The sequence below is a fragment of the Takifugu rubripes genome, chromosome 16 (assembly GCF_901000725.2).
Source record: "Takifugu rubripes chromosome 16, fTakRub1.2, whole genome shotgun sequence".
Lineage (NCBI taxonomy): Eukaryota > Metazoa > Chordata > Actinopteri > Tetraodontiformes > Tetraodontidae > Takifugu > Takifugu rubripes.
Genome location: NC_042300.1, coordinates 331,163 through 350,938, shown reverse-complemented (window position 1 = coordinate 350,938; position 19,776 = coordinate 331,163). Strand labels below are relative to the sequence as shown.

Sequence of the window (19,776 nt, the reverse complement as noted above, 5' to 3'; positions counted from 1 at the left end):
GAGTCAGTTGTTGTCATCATGTTGAGACATTTAGGGTAATTGTGGCAGAGCAGAGGTCTCTGTGTCTGTAAGAGAGTATGGGATGGGGCAGTTCATGTGTGTGATGTGGCTCTTTGCAATTCATTTCCAGTAGGTTTGATTATTGTAATGGTGTCTTTACAGCTCTTCTCAATCAGAAATCTGTCAGCTGCAGTTTAATCAGAAAGCTGCATGGTTGAGATGTTCCATCTATTCTTTACCTCCTAGCATTTTCTTCCCTCTTGTTATGTACTGGGCTGGTAGTGTGTTGTGTGTAAAGATGAAGTACATACTGTAAGTAGGATATCTTACTGTAATGGAGATTCCAAGTCCCTCATGGTCATCTTTTACAAGTATCACCTTCCTGATAGGGCCAACTCCTTGTGTTTTCTTCAACATTTCTGGGACCTGAAATTAAATATGCAAAATCAGCGTTGTAAACATTTGAGAAGAGGGATGACAGTACTCTTAAGTAACTCTCTTAAGATGTTAAAAGTAGGGCAGTGAACAGAGGCAGGATTGGAAAACAAAATATTTTAAGAAAAATAACCATGCACTGTATAAGAACAGTCCATATTTGCAAACCATGACAAATGTGTTTGTATATCTGTAATATCCTTATCACAGATTTGTCTTTTATAAACTCAGTTTTTGTTTAACAAAAACACAAAAGAAACAAAAAGGGTTAGGCTAAATAAATGGACAAAGTAAAAGAAGTCCACTCTATAAGCAGGGAGCACAGAGCAGCGGGGCGAGACTCCATCAGGTAACAAGTTCAAGACCAATACTGCTTTCACACTGAAGTTAGTGCATCGGTGAGAGATGTTGTGGCGGCCGAGCATGTCCAAATCACCAGCAGTAGCAGGTCTGACCCCCTACTGAAAGGGGCCTGGTTCTTTATGCCCTCCCTCTCACACGTCATCATCATCATCATCCTCATCGTTCCACCTTTACGTGTGCTGCAACACTGAGGGGGCAACAGTGGACAGCATAGATGTCAGAGAGTCCATGGGCAGCCTTCTTGTTACCATTTTGTCCCTTTGCAACGTTTCCAAGCTCAGCACAGACTGAACAATGTGCAAGTGTCCATTTAGAGGAGGAGGATGGAATTTGGGGCTCATCTGGAGAGATTGTAAGTTACAGTAGCTTGTTGAATGTATGGCTTCAGTGATGAGGATACTAAGAGAAGGAGTAACTAAGTCTTGAACTCCTGACAACAGAGGAGGACAGGGAGGAGCCCGGTGGTGCAGCTAGCTGAGAGCTGGAGACACTCAGGAGGGTTAGCCAGTGCTTAGTGGCCGTACAGTCATGAGCAACATTGCTCATCGGGCCACTCAGAGCGTGCCAGGCTGCTTATATCAGCATCAATAACTGAGAGCAGCACAGAAGCTGAAATCTGCTCGTCACTTTCTTCTTCTCTACAGAAGCTGAGCAGCTGGTGGATCTGCTGATCTTGTCCTTGGCTGCCATGACGAACAGAAAGCTACACAAGCTGTAAATAAGGCATTCCTGATGGGTGGGATGTCCTGAGCATACCCTACTTCACGTATGTGTTCCACTGAAGATTGTGGAGCTCCACTTTTGATTTGGTTGACTGAAAAAAGGGCCACAAGTCTCTTCAGAGACCAGACTCTGGACAGGAAGTCCAGTGATCAAACCACAATGTGACAGGCAGGAACAGCAACGTTATCAGCAAATTGAGCATGACGACATGGGACGTCTTTTCATGTTGCAGCAGTCACATTTCTATGGCATTTTCCACTACACTGTATGGGCTCCACACATTCTGGTTCCAGTAGTTTTCCAGGTAGAGAGGAAAACTATCTCCTCTCTACCTGTCCTCCCCCTTCTTCTCTCTCTCTACCCAGCCGGCCATCAGCTGGAGGGTCCCCCTACATGAGCCTTGTCCTACTCAAGGTTTCTTCCTGTTAAAGGGGAGTTTTTCCTTGCCACTGTTGCTTGTCTGGGGTTAGGCCCTGGGATTCTGGAAAGCGCCTTGAAATAATTTTTATTGTAAAAGACGCTATATAAATAAAGATTGATTTAAAGATTGATTTGAAGGCGGTCTGAACCTTTTGTTATGCCAATAGCCAATAAACAGAATCGTGGAGGACATGGAAATGTCTCTGATAAAGGTTTGGTTTGTTCTGTTAGCTCTTTTCTTCTTAAAATACAGAAATCACAATCTAAAAACCCTACATTCACACAACTTAAATGCACACCCAGCACGAGACTGCGACACACAAAAGCAACTTTTTAAATAATATCACAGATTAGCTCCCTCTGGGTTCTGCCATCTATCAATACTACTAAAAAATGTCTGTGCCTCATTGTTTAGTAAAACAAATGAAGAATCTCTGCTACTGTTGGAAATGTTAAAAATGGTGGGTTTGAGCTTTGAGTTACTGTCGTGACCCGTCATTGATGTGGCCAATCAGAGCATTGACAGACCTGCATTAACATAATGATATTGACTTGGGTAGGAAAATGTACCAGTACCTACCTGGTACTGGTATGGCATGTAAACAAAGTCAACAGGTTTTATCATTTGAAAAATTTAAATGATCAGGAAAAACTAACACTTGAATATGAAACTATATTTTGATGTTGAAATGCCAGTTGATGTTGAAACTAGGTGTTATATTTTCAGTTTCAAATCTTTTCTTAAGTCGCAATAGTTTGTCAACACATTGCAGAATATACAGTTTCACACCCAAACTGTCACTATTGGTGTTCCACTTCCTCATGCTACTGTGAAGGCCACACACAGAGCACACAAAAATGGCTTCTGGGGTCAACCTACAAATTAAATCTATCAAATCAATCTTTATTTATTTAGCGCCTTTTACAATCAAAATTGATTCAAGGCACTTTCCAGAATCCCAGGGCCTAACCCCAGACAAGCAACAGTGGCAAGGAAAAACTCCCCTATAACAGGAAGAAAACTAATAGACAGTCTTTCCAGGCTACATGATAGCTGTCTATTTTAGAAGAATGCCACTTCCTTTCCAGTCTTCGTACTTTCTGCTTGAGGGTCCTGATATGTGAATTATAACAAGGGGCACACCTCCTCTGATTAACTATTTTCTTTTTCAGGGGGGCAACAGAATCAAGCGTGATTCTCAGTGAGGTTGCTGAACCTTCAGCAATAGAGTCAACCTCAGCAGGGCTAAGATTATAATGATTGATCCCTGGGGAAACACACAGTGGTCCTGGGATTAGCACAGGCATCGCTTCCTTAAACTTAGCTACAGCATTATCTGAAAGACATCTGCTATAGTAAGACTGTGCTCTGAGCATAGAAGAATCCTTAATCATAAATGTAAAAATGATCAAAGAATGGTCTGACAGGAGTGGGTTCTGAGGGAACACTGACACATGTTCTACCTCAACACCATAAGTAGAACTAGATCAAGGGTGTTGTTGAAGTTATGAGTTGGTTGGTTTATCTGCTGGAGGAAACCAACTGACTCAAGTAATGAAATGAAGCCATTTCTAAAGCTGTCATTTACAACGTCTACATGGATATTAAAGTCTCCAATGATAATGACTTTGTCCGTTCTAAGGACCAAGTCAGATAAGAAATCAGAGAACTCAGACAGGAATTCTGAATGTGGCCCAGCAGGGGCCCGATATACAACTACAAACAGAAGTGGCTTTTCTGCCTTCCAGTTCAGATGGGTGATGCCAAGAGTCAGGCTTTCAAATGAACTGGAGCCATATTTTGGTCTATGATTAATTAATAATTTGGAGTGATAGATTGCTGCCACTCCCCCTCCTCGACCAGTAACACGAGGAATATGATAATTAAAATGGGTAGGAGGAGTAGATTCATTTAAGCTAACATACTCCTCCTCCTGAAGCCAGGTCTCAGTAAGACAAAATAAATCAATGTGATGATCCACTATCAGGTCGTGTACTAACAGGGATTTACACAAAAGAGATCTAATATTTAACAGTCCACACTTAATTCTGATATTAGTTTCTCCAACCTGTGCTTTAGTATTAATTTTAATAAGATTATGGTGATTGACCGCTCCCCTGCTCTGTGCTTGGTGAACTTTTAACCGTGGAATAGAGACTACCTCTATAGTGTTAAATATATTATTGTTGGTGGATGAGGGTTCTATGGAAGCAGCAGAGAGGTGTGTAAGACTACAACTCTGCATCCTGGTCTGGACCCTGGATTGTCAGGTCACTTTGAGTCTAATAAAATTAGCCAAATCACTAGAAATGAGAGAGGCACCACCCCGTGTGGGATGGACACCGTCTTTCCTAATCAGACCAGGTTTTCCCCAAAAAGTGCTCCAATTGTCTATAAAGGCCACCTGGTTTTCGGGGCACCACCGTGACAGCCAGCGACGAAGCGACGACATACGGATAAACATATCATCGCTGGCCAGATTGGGGAGGGGACCAGAGAATGCTACAGAGTCCGACATCGTTTTTGCGTAGTTGCACACCGACTCTATGTTAATTTTGGTGACCTCCGACTGACGAAGCCAGGTGTCGTTGGCTCCGACGTGAATAATAACTTTACCAAATTTATGTGTACGTCTCGCCAGCAGCCATAATCTGGCCCCCGGAATGCACTTAACTATGGTCGCTGGAGTCGGCTTCACGTAGCGCAAAACAGAGTCGCCAATTACCAGGGTCGGTTTCTCAGCGGGTGTGTCGCAGAGTGGGGAAAAACGGTTAGCCACGGGAAGCAGTTGGTGGTGCACCGTGGGCCTTTGTTTTGGGCTACGCTTCCTGCGAACCGTCACCCAGCCGCCCTGGCTAGCCGGCTGCTGCCGGGGGACCGCTAGCTGAAGCTATGCTAGGCGGCTCCGCAGCAGCTAGCTTCTCCTGGCTACCTGACGCAACTCCACCTAACTCCAAGCTGCGGAACTGCGTCTCAAGCTCGCTGAGTCTCGCCTCAATAGCCGTAAATAAACTACACACATATTCTGCACATATTCCCTTCACTAAAGGAGGCAGAGGAGTGACTAAACATTTCACACGCTGAACAGACAAAGACACCGGGTGAAACAGACGGTGAGGCCAAGCTAATGCTAATAGTCGGCAAAGCCCTGTTTTTGTTTAGTATGGGTTGTTTCTCACTGTTGTTATCAGGTGACCAGAATGTCCCAAGTGTTCAAATTTTAAGTGAAGTGAATACAACACACCAAGTGTTCAATATTAAGTGAATACAACACCCCGTGCACAGTGCAACCAGCGAACGATTGAGAAGACAGGAAGTGACGAAATACGTTACCAGCAGGAGAGGGCTTTCTTACAAGCCAAATGCGTTGACCAAATATAGTTAATATGATTGGTGCCACGTCAGATTTGATGACCAGTGAGTCTCATCAACAAGACAGATGTGTTGATTTTAATACACCATATGGGCTATGTTCCCTGAAGGCAACATAATTAGGGATGTTCCTAGCCTCAACTGCCATGTTGTCATTCATCATTTCAGGCCTACCATTTGTTACCATCCCCAACACAACAGATCTGAATCAGAACCTGAAACTGAAGAAAAACACGAGTTCTGACATGATCCACACATACTGACTGAAGAAGCTGACTGCCCTCCATGAACATTTGGCAGTACAAATGCACCATTTGTTTAGTTATGGGACCCACCCTAGATGGTTTACGTGAGGCTGTGAATGCCGATCAGGCTTTGGCCACTTTTGGAGCCCAATCCAGGAATATGGTTCCTGGTCTTCTAGTGACTACGGTGTGGTAAGGAGTTGATCTTTGTGACACCAGTCCATCCATAAATCCCTTATAATTTAAGGCACAACATGTACTAAGCTGGAGTCAGGTCCTTCATCAATACCCATTATCCCCATGTTAGTGGTCTCACTCTCCCCTCCAAGTCTTCACAGCAGTGAAGTTTCCATCTACCTTGTGTTTCTTGCAGGATGTTACGATACCATTTTTTTTCTGAAGCCCATGTCTGTTAAAGTGTACTTCTGGATGTCTTTGGTAATGTCTTTTTGTGTTTACACTACTCTTCATGCAAAAGTGGTTTCATTACAATATAGATTCAACAGGAGGGTTAGGGTTAAAAGAAGTGTCTTAAGATACATTCACAGATGGTGAAATCAGCTCATTCTCCTCTGTAAAAGGGACATCATATCATAGGAAACAACACAATCCTGATTGGCTCTCATAGTGCACCAGCAGGTGAAAATTGCCTGAGAAGTTTAATCTTCAGAACTTTGGGGCAAATAGACAAATTTTGTGGCAAATTTTGCTTCTATTTCATGATACATGCAGCCAGTTCTTCTTGGTTTGTGGCACCTGGCAGGAATCCACATCCTCTTGAGCATTTGCATTGATGCTGTATGGAAACTTGTATCTTCAGTCAGACTATGGAACGTTTACACTGGACCTCAAGCAGCTTGAAGTCTGTGCAGCTCAAGGCTTCCTCTATACTTTGGGACCTTGTTGTTAAATTAAATATAACATTTTCATTGAAAAAGCACTTTTGACAACTGAGCAACAGTCAGAAGTCAGCACTACAAAGAAAAGTATATCGTAACTTGCAGTGTATAAGCCGCTACTTTTTTCCGCTCCCTAGATTCATGCCGCTAAACCACACCAGACCAGTACAATTACACAACAGGTCACAGTGGGCCAATCAAATGCACTCCTTATTTAAGGGTCTAAATAATTTAGACCCTTAATTTGGTTATTCAAACACGTAGCACACACCCTCATCATGAAATATAAAGGAAGAAACTAATTTGATGCGGCTTTCAAGTTAAATAAGATTGATCTGGCTGAGACAAGGAAATAGAGCTGATGTACGTACGTGTGGCATTAATAAATCCATGGTGAGATGTTGGACATGGCAGCGGAAATTAGAAGATTTTGCAGGTGGACCATTGTGATGTCTCATATTTATGAGACGAAATAACCTGACCATCAGGGCACAAACGACTTTGTGTCAACAACTCCCTCCTGACTACAAGGAAAAAATGCAAAACTCCCTCAAATTCACTCAAGTAAAGATAGCAGAGAATTCCATCGGACCAGATGCCATCATAAATATGGACAAAGTCCCGGTCATTTCTGGTCAGCCTCTGAGCTGGACGGTTAACAAAAAAGGTGAACCATCCGTTACATTGAGAACAACTGACCACGAGAGGATGCATTTACCCTGCATTCTGAGCCAAAGTAACACTGCCAATGAAAGAGAGACTGGTGGAGCATGTGACTGTGAGAGGTCCTTAGCCCTTGGACCCGTTTCCTTTTAAGATTGTGGTTGCTGGTACCAAGAGAGTGGCTCGGTAGCCATGATGGTTGACACCTGGAGTGACTGCTCCCTTTAAATATGGTTGTATAAGAAGCCATTGTCTCTCTGGATGTGGTTACCTGGTTGCTTTTGACTTTGGTTGGAGCATGTGTTAGTTGTTGTTAGTTAGCCTATTTCTGAGTACCTTAGGGTCGAATAGTGTTTCATTACCTTAATAACTAATTTATAATAACAAATGTTTCATTTAGGCTATGGCAGGGAGAAAGTTAGTTTTCAGCTGTTGAATTCCGACACTGAAGAGGAAGACTTTATTGGTTTTCCGGCACAGGAGAAGGACAAAGAGAGTGAGCTGGGGTAGGATCAAGCGCCGCATGATGCTAAATGAATGGAACTTTGAAGCTTTCTTGGCTTTATTTGTTAGTTGTTGCCATCAGCCTTGTTACAGGCACCGTTTGCAGTTTACAAAATAAAACCAAGTACTTGTGGAATGTTACTGGTATTTAATTAAAAGTTAAATAAATAAACAAATCTGCGTAACATCTTTCCATATAGCTCAGTAGCGGCACCAAGATTTTTATGGTGGGTGGGCTTTGAGAAAACTAGCTTGGTCAGTTAATATTATGGTATATATGTGAAAAAGCAGTTCCCCTTTATCTCTGCGTCAGCGCTGTTTGTGATACTGAAGTAGACACCTGCAGCTTATAGTCAAATGTGGCTTATTTGCGTAAAAAGTTGATTAACTTCTTAACCTCAAATTTCAGAGTCACTTATATTTAGGTGCGCCTTAATACACTGGAAATTACTGCAATATGTGACTCCACAGCACTCTCTACAGAGCCAGTTGAAACTGTCTGTGCAGCTTTGGCTAGTTACCTGTATGAATTAAATCTGTTTTGTAATTATGTCAAATAATGTTTGTCCCCACTCAAAAAAACAAACAAAACTGAAACATACTCATCTTGAGTCTTTTGCAATTACAAGTTATATCTCAAGTGTGAAAACAAGTTAGCCTTGAGCTTTATACTCACATGGTCTGCAGGAGAGGGAAGAGGTTTCTTCGCATCATTACGACCTCTGCATGCACGTATAACCGTCTTATGGCGATGGAGATGAATCTCTGCCTCCAGTTGGTTCCACAACTTGTCATGTGCGGGTCCTTTCATGTCACGGCCCAGTAACTGGATCTGTTGCACCCTGCAAGGCAAATGTGACTCTGCTGACCACATTGCTGACAGTTATTTTGTATGGTACAGTACAGTGGGACCTCTACTACGAACGTCTCTACATGCGGAATTTTCAGGTTACGAAACGTCTCAACAGGAAAATATTTCCTCTTGTTACGAAAGAAATTTCAGGACACGAAAGGCAAAAATACGCTACCGCTGCTACTCGCAGCTCACGGAGTTTAGCGAACGCAAACATGCTTGTAGCTGCTCTGCCATTGGCTATCGCCGAGCATCTTCCTGTCATCCCATTGGCTAGGAGGGACGTCAATCTGTACAAGTTTGTGTGTATCCCAGCGTCACCTTCGTTTAACTTTTATTTATTGTGGGTGTTCGTATGCGGGAACAAAGCAAGATGGCGAACACTCCTTCACAAAGACTATGAGGCAGCGGCGGGCAAGTTATGCCACCATATGCGGGTGGATTGTAGATGCATGGGCTATGATACCGTCTTCATGTATTGTAAGAGCTTTCACAAAAGCCGGCATCAACGCTGAAGCAGAACCGGTCGGTGAGTCTGATTCAGATGATGAAGAAGAGGAATTCGGGGTGTTGGACATTGAAATAGCGCAGCTGTTTAATTCAGATACAGAAGATGAACTTTGATGGTTTTGTGGCGGAAAAATGAATATTTTGTTCAGTAAATGTGTCAAAACTCACTGTTTTACTTCCGTTGTCATTTTTTACTGTATGTATTAGCATGCGCCAAATAATACGGTACACCCATAACTGAGACTGTGCCTTTTATTACAGTGTGCCTTATGGTCGTGAAAATACGGTAATCAGTTGACCCATGCTAGTGGGATCAGTAAAGCTCTATATGAGCGGCAGTGAGCCGACCCTTGAGCTAGGCTAGGAAAGACCACATTAAATGCGACCAAGATGGGAAGAATGAATCAAAGTACTGTCGGTTGGAATATTTTAAAATGGAGCATTAAGGCAACGCTACAGCAACAGGCAACCTGCTAGATGGAGATTTTCCACAGTGGGGAAGAAAACTGCTTTCAACATGACGAACATGGTTCCACGGTTGAGTAACATGTGACCAGCACAATTCTAGGAGTTCACTGCTGCAACTCAGGCCATCTTGAGTTGCTTCAGACATCATTTGAGTTTGTCTATGCATGTCTATGATGCATATTTACTTTTGTACATTGATTGCATAATAAATAAAGCTGCAGCAGTGTTGAGTGACCCTCTCATGCTCATTGGACTGTGGCAGTGGCAAATGTCAGGCTTTCAGTCACCAGTTTTCACCAGTTTCAACCTGTGTGTAAAGTGTGAGACTCCAAATGTACTGTGTACTTTCCAGTCACCAGTAGGTGGTGCTATTAGTGTAATTTAATAGTGACAAAGCGATCTCGTCAGTTTCAAGAATAACAAATAATTAAGGGATAACTTAGATTTGTTTTTTTTACTCCATCGCCAGTATCAGATTGGGATTCAAACTCAGATGACTTGGGAAGAAGGGGAGGATTTGCTCATTTAAAAATAAGTTAATTTTGTTTCTTTTTTTTAACCATGTATGATATTAGTTTGGTTTTTCCAATTGAATTGTTAACATTTATAGGTCACATTAAGCAGTAAAAAACTATTACATGGATTCCCGTGGTCTTAATTTCATCACAAATCCATATTTTTCTACATGTTATCACATCACACTCAATTCATTTCAAGTACATATTACATGCTTTTGACAGGTTGACAGGAGTTAAGAATTTACGTTTGATGAAAAAAATAAAAAATTAAGACTCCTACTTATAAAAGTGCATTTTAATTTGGTCATGCTGTGATATTTAGCCTCAGTTTCAAGTCATTACCTGCCAGCCAGTTCTTTGTCCAAGTATTTTGCAGCCAGTCTCGCGCCGTACACCTCAGCCTGCAATACCGCAATATGCCTACGGAGGGCCTCGGTTTCTTTCTTACATAGCCTTACTTCCATCTCCAACTTTGCCTCTGATAATTTTTTCTTCTTCTTGGTTTCGAGCTCTTGTTCCTGGAAACAAACATAACATGCACAATCATGTCAAGAAGTGAAAAAGAAATGAACTAGCCAAACATTCCATCAATGTGCAGCATGTTGTTTTTGAGATACTGTTTTTGGCTTTGTGGTGAATTAAGAGGATTCCTCTAAGGATAAAAGTCTAATGTGTATTAATACAAGAATGGATACAATCATTGGAACAATATTGATAACACTGCATTTAAGGACTTTATGGGAATGAAACAACAACAACTCTACATTTTCTGAACTTTTAACAGGAAGAAAGTGGACCAGGCTCATATGGAGGTCCTCCAGCTGATAGCTTGCTGAGTAAAGGAGGAGCAAAAGGGGATGTTTAGCAGATGGGGCAGAAAGAGGAAAAGACAGCATCTTTTAAAGCTACATCATTGTCAATGAAAACGCCTGGATAAAATTTTTAAAATTTAGAAGGCAATTATAAGAAAGTACAAATGCTAAGAAGAGCAATAGCCACCTAATGGTGACAATGACCCCCAACAAGCAACAGTGGCATGGGAAAACTCCCCTTTAACAGGAAGAAACCTTGAGCAGGACCAGGCTCATGTAGGGGGACCCTCCTGCTGATGGCCAACTGGGTAGAGAGAAAGGAGAAGGGGGAGGACAGGTAGAGGAGAGAATAGGCAGAGATCATAGAAATACATTAATAATACAAGCTGCTGGTATAAGAGCCATGAACTCCTCATCAGGGAGGCATACAAGGGGCATTCTAACGAGATGCCCAAGCCACCTCATCTGGCTCCTCTCAACGTGGAGGAGCAGCGGCTCTACTCCGAGCTCCTCCCGGATGGCAGAGTTTCTCACCCTATCTCTAAGAGAGAGCTCAGCCACCCTACGGAGGAAGCTCATTTCGGCCGCTTGTACCCGTGATCTTGTTCTTTCGGTCATTAGCCAAAACTCATGACCATAGTTTAGGGTAGGAACGAAGATCGACCGGTAAATCGAGAGTTCCCCCTTTGGCTCAGCTCCCTCTTCACCACTACGGACTGGTGCAGAGTCTGCATTACTGCTGATGCCGCACCGATCCGCCTGTCGATCTCCTGCTCCATTCTTCCCTCACTCGTGAACAAGACCCCGAGGTACTTGAACTCCTGCACTTGGGGCAGGATCTCCTCCTTGACCCGGAGAAGGCACTCCACCTTTTTCCGGTTGAGAACCATGGACTCGGATTTGGAGGTGCTTATTCTCATTCCAGCCGTTTCACAAGCGGCGGTGAACCGATCCAGTGATCGTTAGAGGTCACGGGCCAATGACGCCAACAGGACCACATCATTTGCAAAGAGCAGAGACCTGATACTGAGGTCACCAAACCAGACCCCCTCAACACCATGACTGCACCTAGAAATTCTGTCCATAAAAGTCACGAACAGAATCGGTGACGAAGGGCAGCCCTGGCGGAGACCAACCCTCACCGGAAACGAGTTCGACTTACTGCCAGCAATGTGGACCAAACTGACACCGATCGGGGAGCGGACGGCCCGTATCAGGGGGCCCAAACCCCATACTCTCGGAGGACCCCCCCGAGGGACACGGTCGAATGCCTTCTCCAAGTCCACAAAATACATGTGGACTGGATGGGCAAACTGCCATGCACCCTCAAAGACCCTGCTGAGGGTGTAGAACTGGTCCACTGTTCCACGGCCAGGACGAAAACCACATTGCTCCTCCTGAGTCCGAGGTTCAACTATCCGACGGACCCTCCTCTCCAGTACCCCTGAATAGACCTTACCAGGGAGGCTGAGGAGTGTGATCCCCCTATAGTTGGAACACACCCTCCAGTCCCCCTTCTTAAAAAGAGGGACTACCACCCCGGTCTGCCAATCCAGCAGCACCGCCCCCGATGTTGACGCACGCGATGTTGTAGAGCCGAGTCAACCACGACAGCCCTACAACATCCAGAGCCTTAAGGAACTCCGGGCGGATTTCATCCACCCCCGGGGCCTTGCCACCAAGGAGTTTTTTTTACTTCCTCGGCAACTCCAGCCCCGGAAATATCAGAGCCTGTCCCCAGGCCCTGCTTCCTCACTGGAAGGAGTCGTATCGGGAGATATGAGAGCCTGTACCCAGGCCCTGCTTCCTCACTGGAAGGGATGGGATTAAGGAGGTCCTCGAAGTATTCCTTCCACCGATCCACAACTTCCTGAGTTGAGGTCAGCAGCACACCATCGCCACTATACACAGTGTTGACAGTGCACGGCTTCCCCTTCCTCAGGCGCCGGATGGTGGTCCAGAACCTTTTCGAGGCCGTCCGGAAGTCGTTCTCCATGGCCTCACCGAACTCTTCCCATTCCCGGGTCTTTGCCTCGGCAACCGCTGTAGCAGCACTCCGCTTGGCCTGCCAGTACCTATCTGCTGCCTCAGGAGTCCCACAGGCCAGTAAGGCCCGATACGACTCCTTCAGCCTGACGGCATCCCTCACCGCTGGTGTCCACCAGCGGGTTTGGGCATTGCCGCCACGACAGTCACAACACCGCTCAGCCGCCTCAACAATGGAGGCACAGAACATGGTCCATTCGGACTCAATGTCCCCCGCCTCCCCCCGGACATGGTCAAAGCTCTGCCAGGCGTTCCCAGCAGACCCTTACAATACGTTTGGGTCTGCCCAGTATCCTTCCCCACCTCCGGAGCCCACTCACCACCAGGTGGTGATCAGTTGACAGCTCTGCCCCTCTCTACACCCGGGTGTCCAGAATATGCAGCCGCAAATCCGATGACACAACCTCAAAGTCGATCATCGATCTCCGATCGGAGACATGTGCAACGTGCACATGTGGATGCCTTTATGCCTGAACAAGGTGTTTGATATGGACAATCTGAGACGACCACACCTCTCCAGGTCACACTGTTGCTGCCAATGTGAGCATTGAAGTCATCCAGGAGGACGAGGGAGCCCCCAGAAGGAGCACTCTCCAGCACTCCCTCTAAGGACTCCAAAAAGGGTGGATATGCTGAACTGCTGTTGGGCCATAGGCACAAACAACAGTCAGGATCCGTCCCCCAACCCGTAGGCGAAGAGAGGCTACCCTCTCATCCACCGCTCCTCTCCTCTCCTCCTCAAGTAGACAAGTGATGGTATTTCTTGTGTAGTTTTTCTGCTCCCCCCCCTTCTGTATTCATCTACAGGTATCGCCGCCTTCAGAGCTGCATACTGACCTCTGACCCCACTGTCCCACTCAACTTGCACCTTACTTTACTCATAATGTCTGTCTTGTCTTGTATGATCTATGCCTATTCTCTCCTCTACCTCTCATCTCCTCTTCTCTCTTACCTATTCTCTCCTCTACCTGTCCTCCCCTTTCTCCTCTCGCTCTACCCAGCCGGCCATCAGCAGGAGGGTCCCCCTACATGAGCCTGGTCCTGCTCAAGGTTTCTTCCTGTTAGAGGGGAGTTTTTCCTTGCCACTGTTGCTTGTTTGGGGTTAGGCCCTGGGATTCTGTAAAGCACCTTGAAACAATTTTGATTGTAAAAGACCCCATATAAATAAAAATTGATTGATTGGTAAACTCCAATATACAGGCGTTGAGCTGGGGAGCAACTATAATTGCCACTCCTGCCCGTCGCCTCTCACCATCCGCAACTCCAGAGTAGTAGAGAGTCCAACCCCTCTCGAGAAGACTGGTTCCAGAGCCCTTGCTATGCGTCGAGGTGAGGCCGACTATATCTAGTCGGAACTTCTCAACCTCACGCACCAGCTCAGGCTCCTTTCCCATCAGAGAGGTGACATTCCATGTCCCTAAAGCTAGTAGATCTGAAACAAATTGCTTTAATTTGTCTATTTCCATGAGTGTTACTCAAACTCCTCAGCAGTATCATTTTTGTATTTGCACAGCTATGCAAGAGCAGTGATCTAGCCTCTTCATTTAAAAAAGGCTATTTCTGACACACATTATATAGACACCTTTAATGTTAACAGTGGAGTTGGATATTGCTTTTTGCAGGAATGGCATGTTGTTATTCAAAATTCAAGATGTACTTTATTCATCCCCATAGGGAAATTGAATTGTAGTAGCAGCCTAACGTGGATTAATACAACTGTAGTGTAGGTTTTGTATTTACAAAGTATAGAAATAGAATAAATAAATACAAATAAGATTAGAACGTTATAAGCATGTGTGTGTATATATATATATATATATATATATATATATACATACACACACACACATACACACAGACATATACACACATACACACGCACACATATACACACACAGATACACATATATAACATACGTATTAGAAGCATTATAAGCATATATACACAAATATAGAATAAAATAGAAATAAAATTACAAGATAAACATTAAACAATTATTGTTATTGAATGGGTTAGGATGAAATATAGAGTCTGATGGCGGACGGCAGGAATGACTTCCTGTACCGTTCCTTAGAGCAGCGAGGCTGCAGCGAGGCTGCAGCGAGGCTGCAGCGAGGCTGCAGCGAGGCTGCAGCGAGGCTGCAGCGAGGCTGCAGCGAGGCTGCAGCGAGGCTGCAGCGAGGCTGCAGCGAGGCTGCAGCGAGGCTGCAGCGAGGCTGCAGCGAGGCTGCAGCGAGGCTGCAGCGAGGCTGCAGCGAGGCTGCAGCGAGGCTGCAGCGAGGCTGCTGGAGTTTCTGAAGCTGCTTCTCAGTTTGTCCACCATGTTATGGAGGGGGTGGAAGAGATTGTCCATGATTGTCCGCAATTTCAACACCATCCTGTCCCTCACCACCTCGTCCAAGTTTGCAAGTTTACAGCCAACAACAGATCCTGCCTTTTTAATGAGTTTGGTAAGTCTGTTGGCATCCTTTGCTTTAATGCCTGCTTCCAAGCACACGACAGCAAAGAAGATGGTGCTAGCCATGACAGACTGATAGAACATGTGGAGCATCCTGCTGCAAACACTGAAGGACCTGAGTCTCCTGAGGAAGTAGAGTCTGCTCATGGCCTTCTTGTAGACAGCATCGGTGTTTGTGGACCACTCCAGTTTATTGTCCAGCTGAACACCCAGGAACCTGTAAGATGAGACTATTTCCACATCCTTCCAACTAATGCAGACTGGGGAGGGAGGGGACTTGCTTTTTCTGAAATCCACCACCATCTCCTTCGTCTTGGTCACATTGAGCTGCAGAAGGTTCTCCCTGCTCCACCTAACAAAACTCTTCACAAGGTCCCTGTATTCATCCTCCTGTCCATTCTCCACACACCCGACTATGACTGTCATCAGAGTACTTCTGGAGGTGACATGTCTCAGAGTGGTACTGGAAGTCAGCTGTGTAGGTGGTGAACAGAAAGGGAGACAGCACAGTTCCTTGGGGAGCCCGTGTTGCTCATCAGGGGGTCGGACACACAGCTCCGCAGTCTCACAAACTGTGGTCGACCTGTCAGGTAGTCCTCGATCCAAGAAACAAGGGGAGCATCCATCTGCATGTTCTCCAACTTAGCCCACAGCAGTCTTGGCTGGATGGTGTTGAAGGCAGAAGAGAAGTCAAAGAACATGACTCGCACTGTGGTGCTTAGTCTGTCCAAGGAGGAGTAAGCCCTCTATAACAAGTATATCACTGCATCATCAACCCCCACCTTGGGCTGATATGCAAACTGCAGAGGGTCTTGAAACCAGAGGTCTGAGGTGTGTCAGCACCAGCCGCTCCATGACCTTCATAATGTGGGAGGTCAGTGCTATTGGCCTGTAGTCACTTGGTTCCACAGGATGGGTCTTCTTCGGCACCGGGACCAGGCAGGATGTCTTCCAAAGCACTGGGATCCTCTGAAGATGAAGGCTCTGGTTGAACAAGTGCTGCAGTATTCCACACAGCTGCCTGGAGCAGTTCTTCAGCACTTGTGGGCTGATGCCGTCCGGTCCGGCAGCCTTTATCTGGTTGAGCCTCTCCAGTTCTTTCCTCACCTGGCTAGACGTGAAGGATAGTCCTGTCGGGGGGATGGGTGACACGTTGGAATCTATGTAGGGTGTCAGTAGGGGGGAGGGGGAGAAGTTGGCAGAGGTGTTAGTGGCTCTGGGAGGTGTGAAAGGGACCCATTGTTATTCAGAGGAATATTGGGACCGCTGGGGGAGGGGGAGCTAGAATCAAACCTGTTGAAAAACTGGTTCAACTCATTAGCTTGGTCCACATTCCCATCGGCTGAGCGTATTCCTTTCTTCTGGAAGCCAGTGATTGTGCTCATCCCTGGTCTGGTTCCTCTTCAGTCTCTCCTCCAGCTTCTTTCTCCTTGCTCCCCTTCAGACTGCATTTCAGTTCCTTCTGTACTCTCCTGAGCTCAGCCAGGTCTCCAGCAGTGAAGGCCCTCTTCTTCTTGTTCAAAAGGGCGTTCAGATCAATTGTCACCCATGGTTTGTTGTATGGGTAACAGCGTACCTTCTTCACGGAGTTCTCAGTGCAGAACTTGATTTAGTCAGAAACACAGTCTGTCAGTCCATCCAGGTCCTCACCATGTGGTTCACAGAGAGCAGACTAGTTGGTGGTCTCCAGGGCATCCCGCAGACAGTCCATGGCACCATCTGACCATTTCATAAGAGTCCTCACAGTGACCGATTGCTGCTACACCACAGGTGTGTATGATGGGAGGAGCAGCATGAGATTATGGTCAGACTTGCCTAGTGGAGCGAGTGCAGTGGAGGTGTATTGGTGACATTAGCAAACAGTAAATCCAAAGTCTTACTGTCTCTCGTGCTGCACTGGACATACTGATGCAAGTCAGCCGTGACAGAGTGAATAACGTCACAGGCCGTGTTCGCTTTACCGGTCGGAGGAATATAAACAGTGATGGCGATGACATTAGTAAACTCCCGTGGCAAATAGTATGGACGGAGTCCGATAGCAATAAGTTTTACGTCAGTACTGCACACACGCTCCTCGACGTGAATATGCTCCCGATTGCACCACCTGTTGCTAATGAACAAGTACCCCTCCTTTCTTCTTACCGACCGTGGTGGTGTCTCGGTCCGCTCGCAGTGCTGAAACCAGCGTTCGTCACATTAGAGTCCGGTATCAGTCCATGGAGCCATGTCTCCGTGAAACACGATACTGGCCTCTCTGTACTCCCGCTGTGTCCGTGTAAGCGCCTCCAGCTCGTCCATCTTATTTGCCAGGGACCTGACATTCCTCGTTATGACCGCGGGGACGCAGGGTTTATCACGTCGCCTCTTCATCCTCTGTTTAACTCCAGCCTTGTTCCCTCGTCGTTTCCTCCTTAGCTCCTTCGGGATTTGCGGCTTCTCTCCGACCACAAAGGATGGTGGTCTTAGAGCCATCAGCTGGTCTCGTGTATAGACAATACCGGTCCGCTTCTCGGCACAGCTGATGGGGGCCGCAAATAACCCAAGCACCGCAAAACAGAGAAAAAAGTATTCGAGCCTTTAAAACATGGTGTCTGAATACTCCAGTTGTAAAAGGAAAGAAAGAAAGTAAATACCAAATCGCAAAGTATGTAAACAAGTGTAGCGAACACTAAGGACAATTAGGTGTAGGGAGCTGCTACTACTGGCTGCCGCCTGGGGCAGTGCCATTTTAGATGTTTGCGAAATCACACAAAAAAATGTAAAAAATTGAAGACATTTAATTTGATTATAGGTTTTAAATAAAAGTGTTGACATATGTGTGACATTGACCTAAAACTATTCAGCACATTCTGCATAAAGTAGTGGTATATATCTTATATCGCCAGTGAACCTAAACCTTAGTTGATACCATCCAGCCATATTTAAAAGTACATTTAAGTACAATTTTCAGAAGCAGCGCAACATACAAACTTACCATCCCTTCCAATGGTGGTGCTGGCTTTAAGAGAAAAGGGATAGGAAAAAGAAGAGGAAGAGCAGAAAGAAGTTAATTAGTAGTAATCCAACTATTTTATTGAGAATTTACTGAATTAGTTAAATTATGCAGATAACATCAAATACAGAAAACACAGTCTTTCGGTGGTAGTTCTCTTAAATGCAAGACTGCATGCATACTACAAGCATACATACTACATGCTCCTAAAAAACAAAAAGATTAGGATCACACAAAGAAAGTTAAGAGCACAAAGAACCAGGTTATGAAAGAAGACATTTCATTACAATGTGAATGTAAATATTTTGTTACTCTGTGCCTCGGTCTTAGTTCCTGGGTGTGTTTGTTACATAGTGGAATGAACTTAGTCACCCTGTAACTGTTTGTGGGGGGATAGCACACACACACACACACACACACACACACACACACACACACACACTCTAACTTGAGAGGAGCAGTGGGAATATTTCAGCTTCAATCCCATCAACACAGATGAGCCAGTATGCCAAATTAGTTTGAAAGTGGTGGCAGCAAACAAGGCCTCAGAACAAACTTGCATGTCCACTAAAACAACAGTCAACACACACTGAGGCATTTGGTCCACAAATTAAATACAAATGAAACAGCACAAAATATTGTGCACTCACAGAAAGTGAAGTTCCCTACATTGCAAAAGAAATGCTTCCCTCCAAAACAGTTGAAAACTGCCAGTACAAATTACAGTTTGCCATATTTCTTTCTTAACAGAGACAGGGTCTCCCTAGAGGAGGCCACCCTTTGTTATCCTTTTTTTTTTTCGCGTCAAAAATTTTGGCAAATACCTCCTCCTCGATGCTTTGGTGTAGAGACACCAAACTTTCCCAGAACCTGGTTAAATTATGTGAATCGGTGGCTATGACTTTTCTTATAATTAGACCTGGGGTGGTAAATATATACTTGCTTTCAAGGCCTTAAAATCCCATTGTAACTAATAGGAGAGGTCTGGAAAGGTCATGGAATTTAACCCCCAGTTTGAGGGCCCGTAGCTCCAGAATACATTCACCTAATGTTCCGAACAAATCGCCATAACTCTGTCCCGGAAGCTCCTGGATTGACAAAAAAATTACATCATTTTGTAGCCACAAGCCTCAACTACCGTATTTTCACAACCATAAGGCGCGCCGTATTATAGGGCGCACCTTCAATTAACAGCCTATTTTAGAAATATTTTCATACACAGGGCGCACCGTGCTATAAGGCGCATAGCATAGAAACTGCGTAGTGCCTGTGGTTTCATGGCGCGTTCACTAGATCGAGCTGCGCTAAAAGGAATGTCAATAAAACAGCCAGATAAGTCAGTCAAACTTTATTAATAGAATACAAACCGTCGTTCTCACAACTCTATTCACTCCCAAAACGAATAAACAGCTGTTTTATTATTTTTCCCGAGTGACGTAGTGTTTTCGCGTAACACAGTTCGTTTAATAACAGCGAGTTATAACAGGCAGTGC

General features: G+C 45.1%; 1 protein-coding gene across 3 annotated transcripts in view; it reads right to left on the bottom strand.

Moving 5' to 3' along the window:
* gopc (golgi-associated PDZ and coiled-coil motif containing) overlaps positions 1-19,776 on the bottom strand; it is a 47,225-nt gene that overhangs the window by 12,710 nt on the left and 14,739 nt on the right. For 2 of the 3 annotated variants that reach the window (XM_029849226.1, XM_029849224.1), the window contains exons 3-6: positions 18,266-18,289; positions 10,317-10,492; positions 8,302-8,467; positions 331-426 (exon numbers count right to left, since the gene is read on the bottom strand). In XM_029849226.1, coding sequence (XP_029705086.1) covers positions 331-426; positions 8,302-8,467; positions 10,317-10,492; positions 18,266-18,289 — 462 coding nt within the window. The remainder of the gene's footprint in view (positions 1-330; positions 427-8,301; positions 8,468-10,316; positions 10,493-18,265; positions 18,290-19,776) is intronic. The other variant, XM_029849225.1, reaches the window with a different exon arrangement.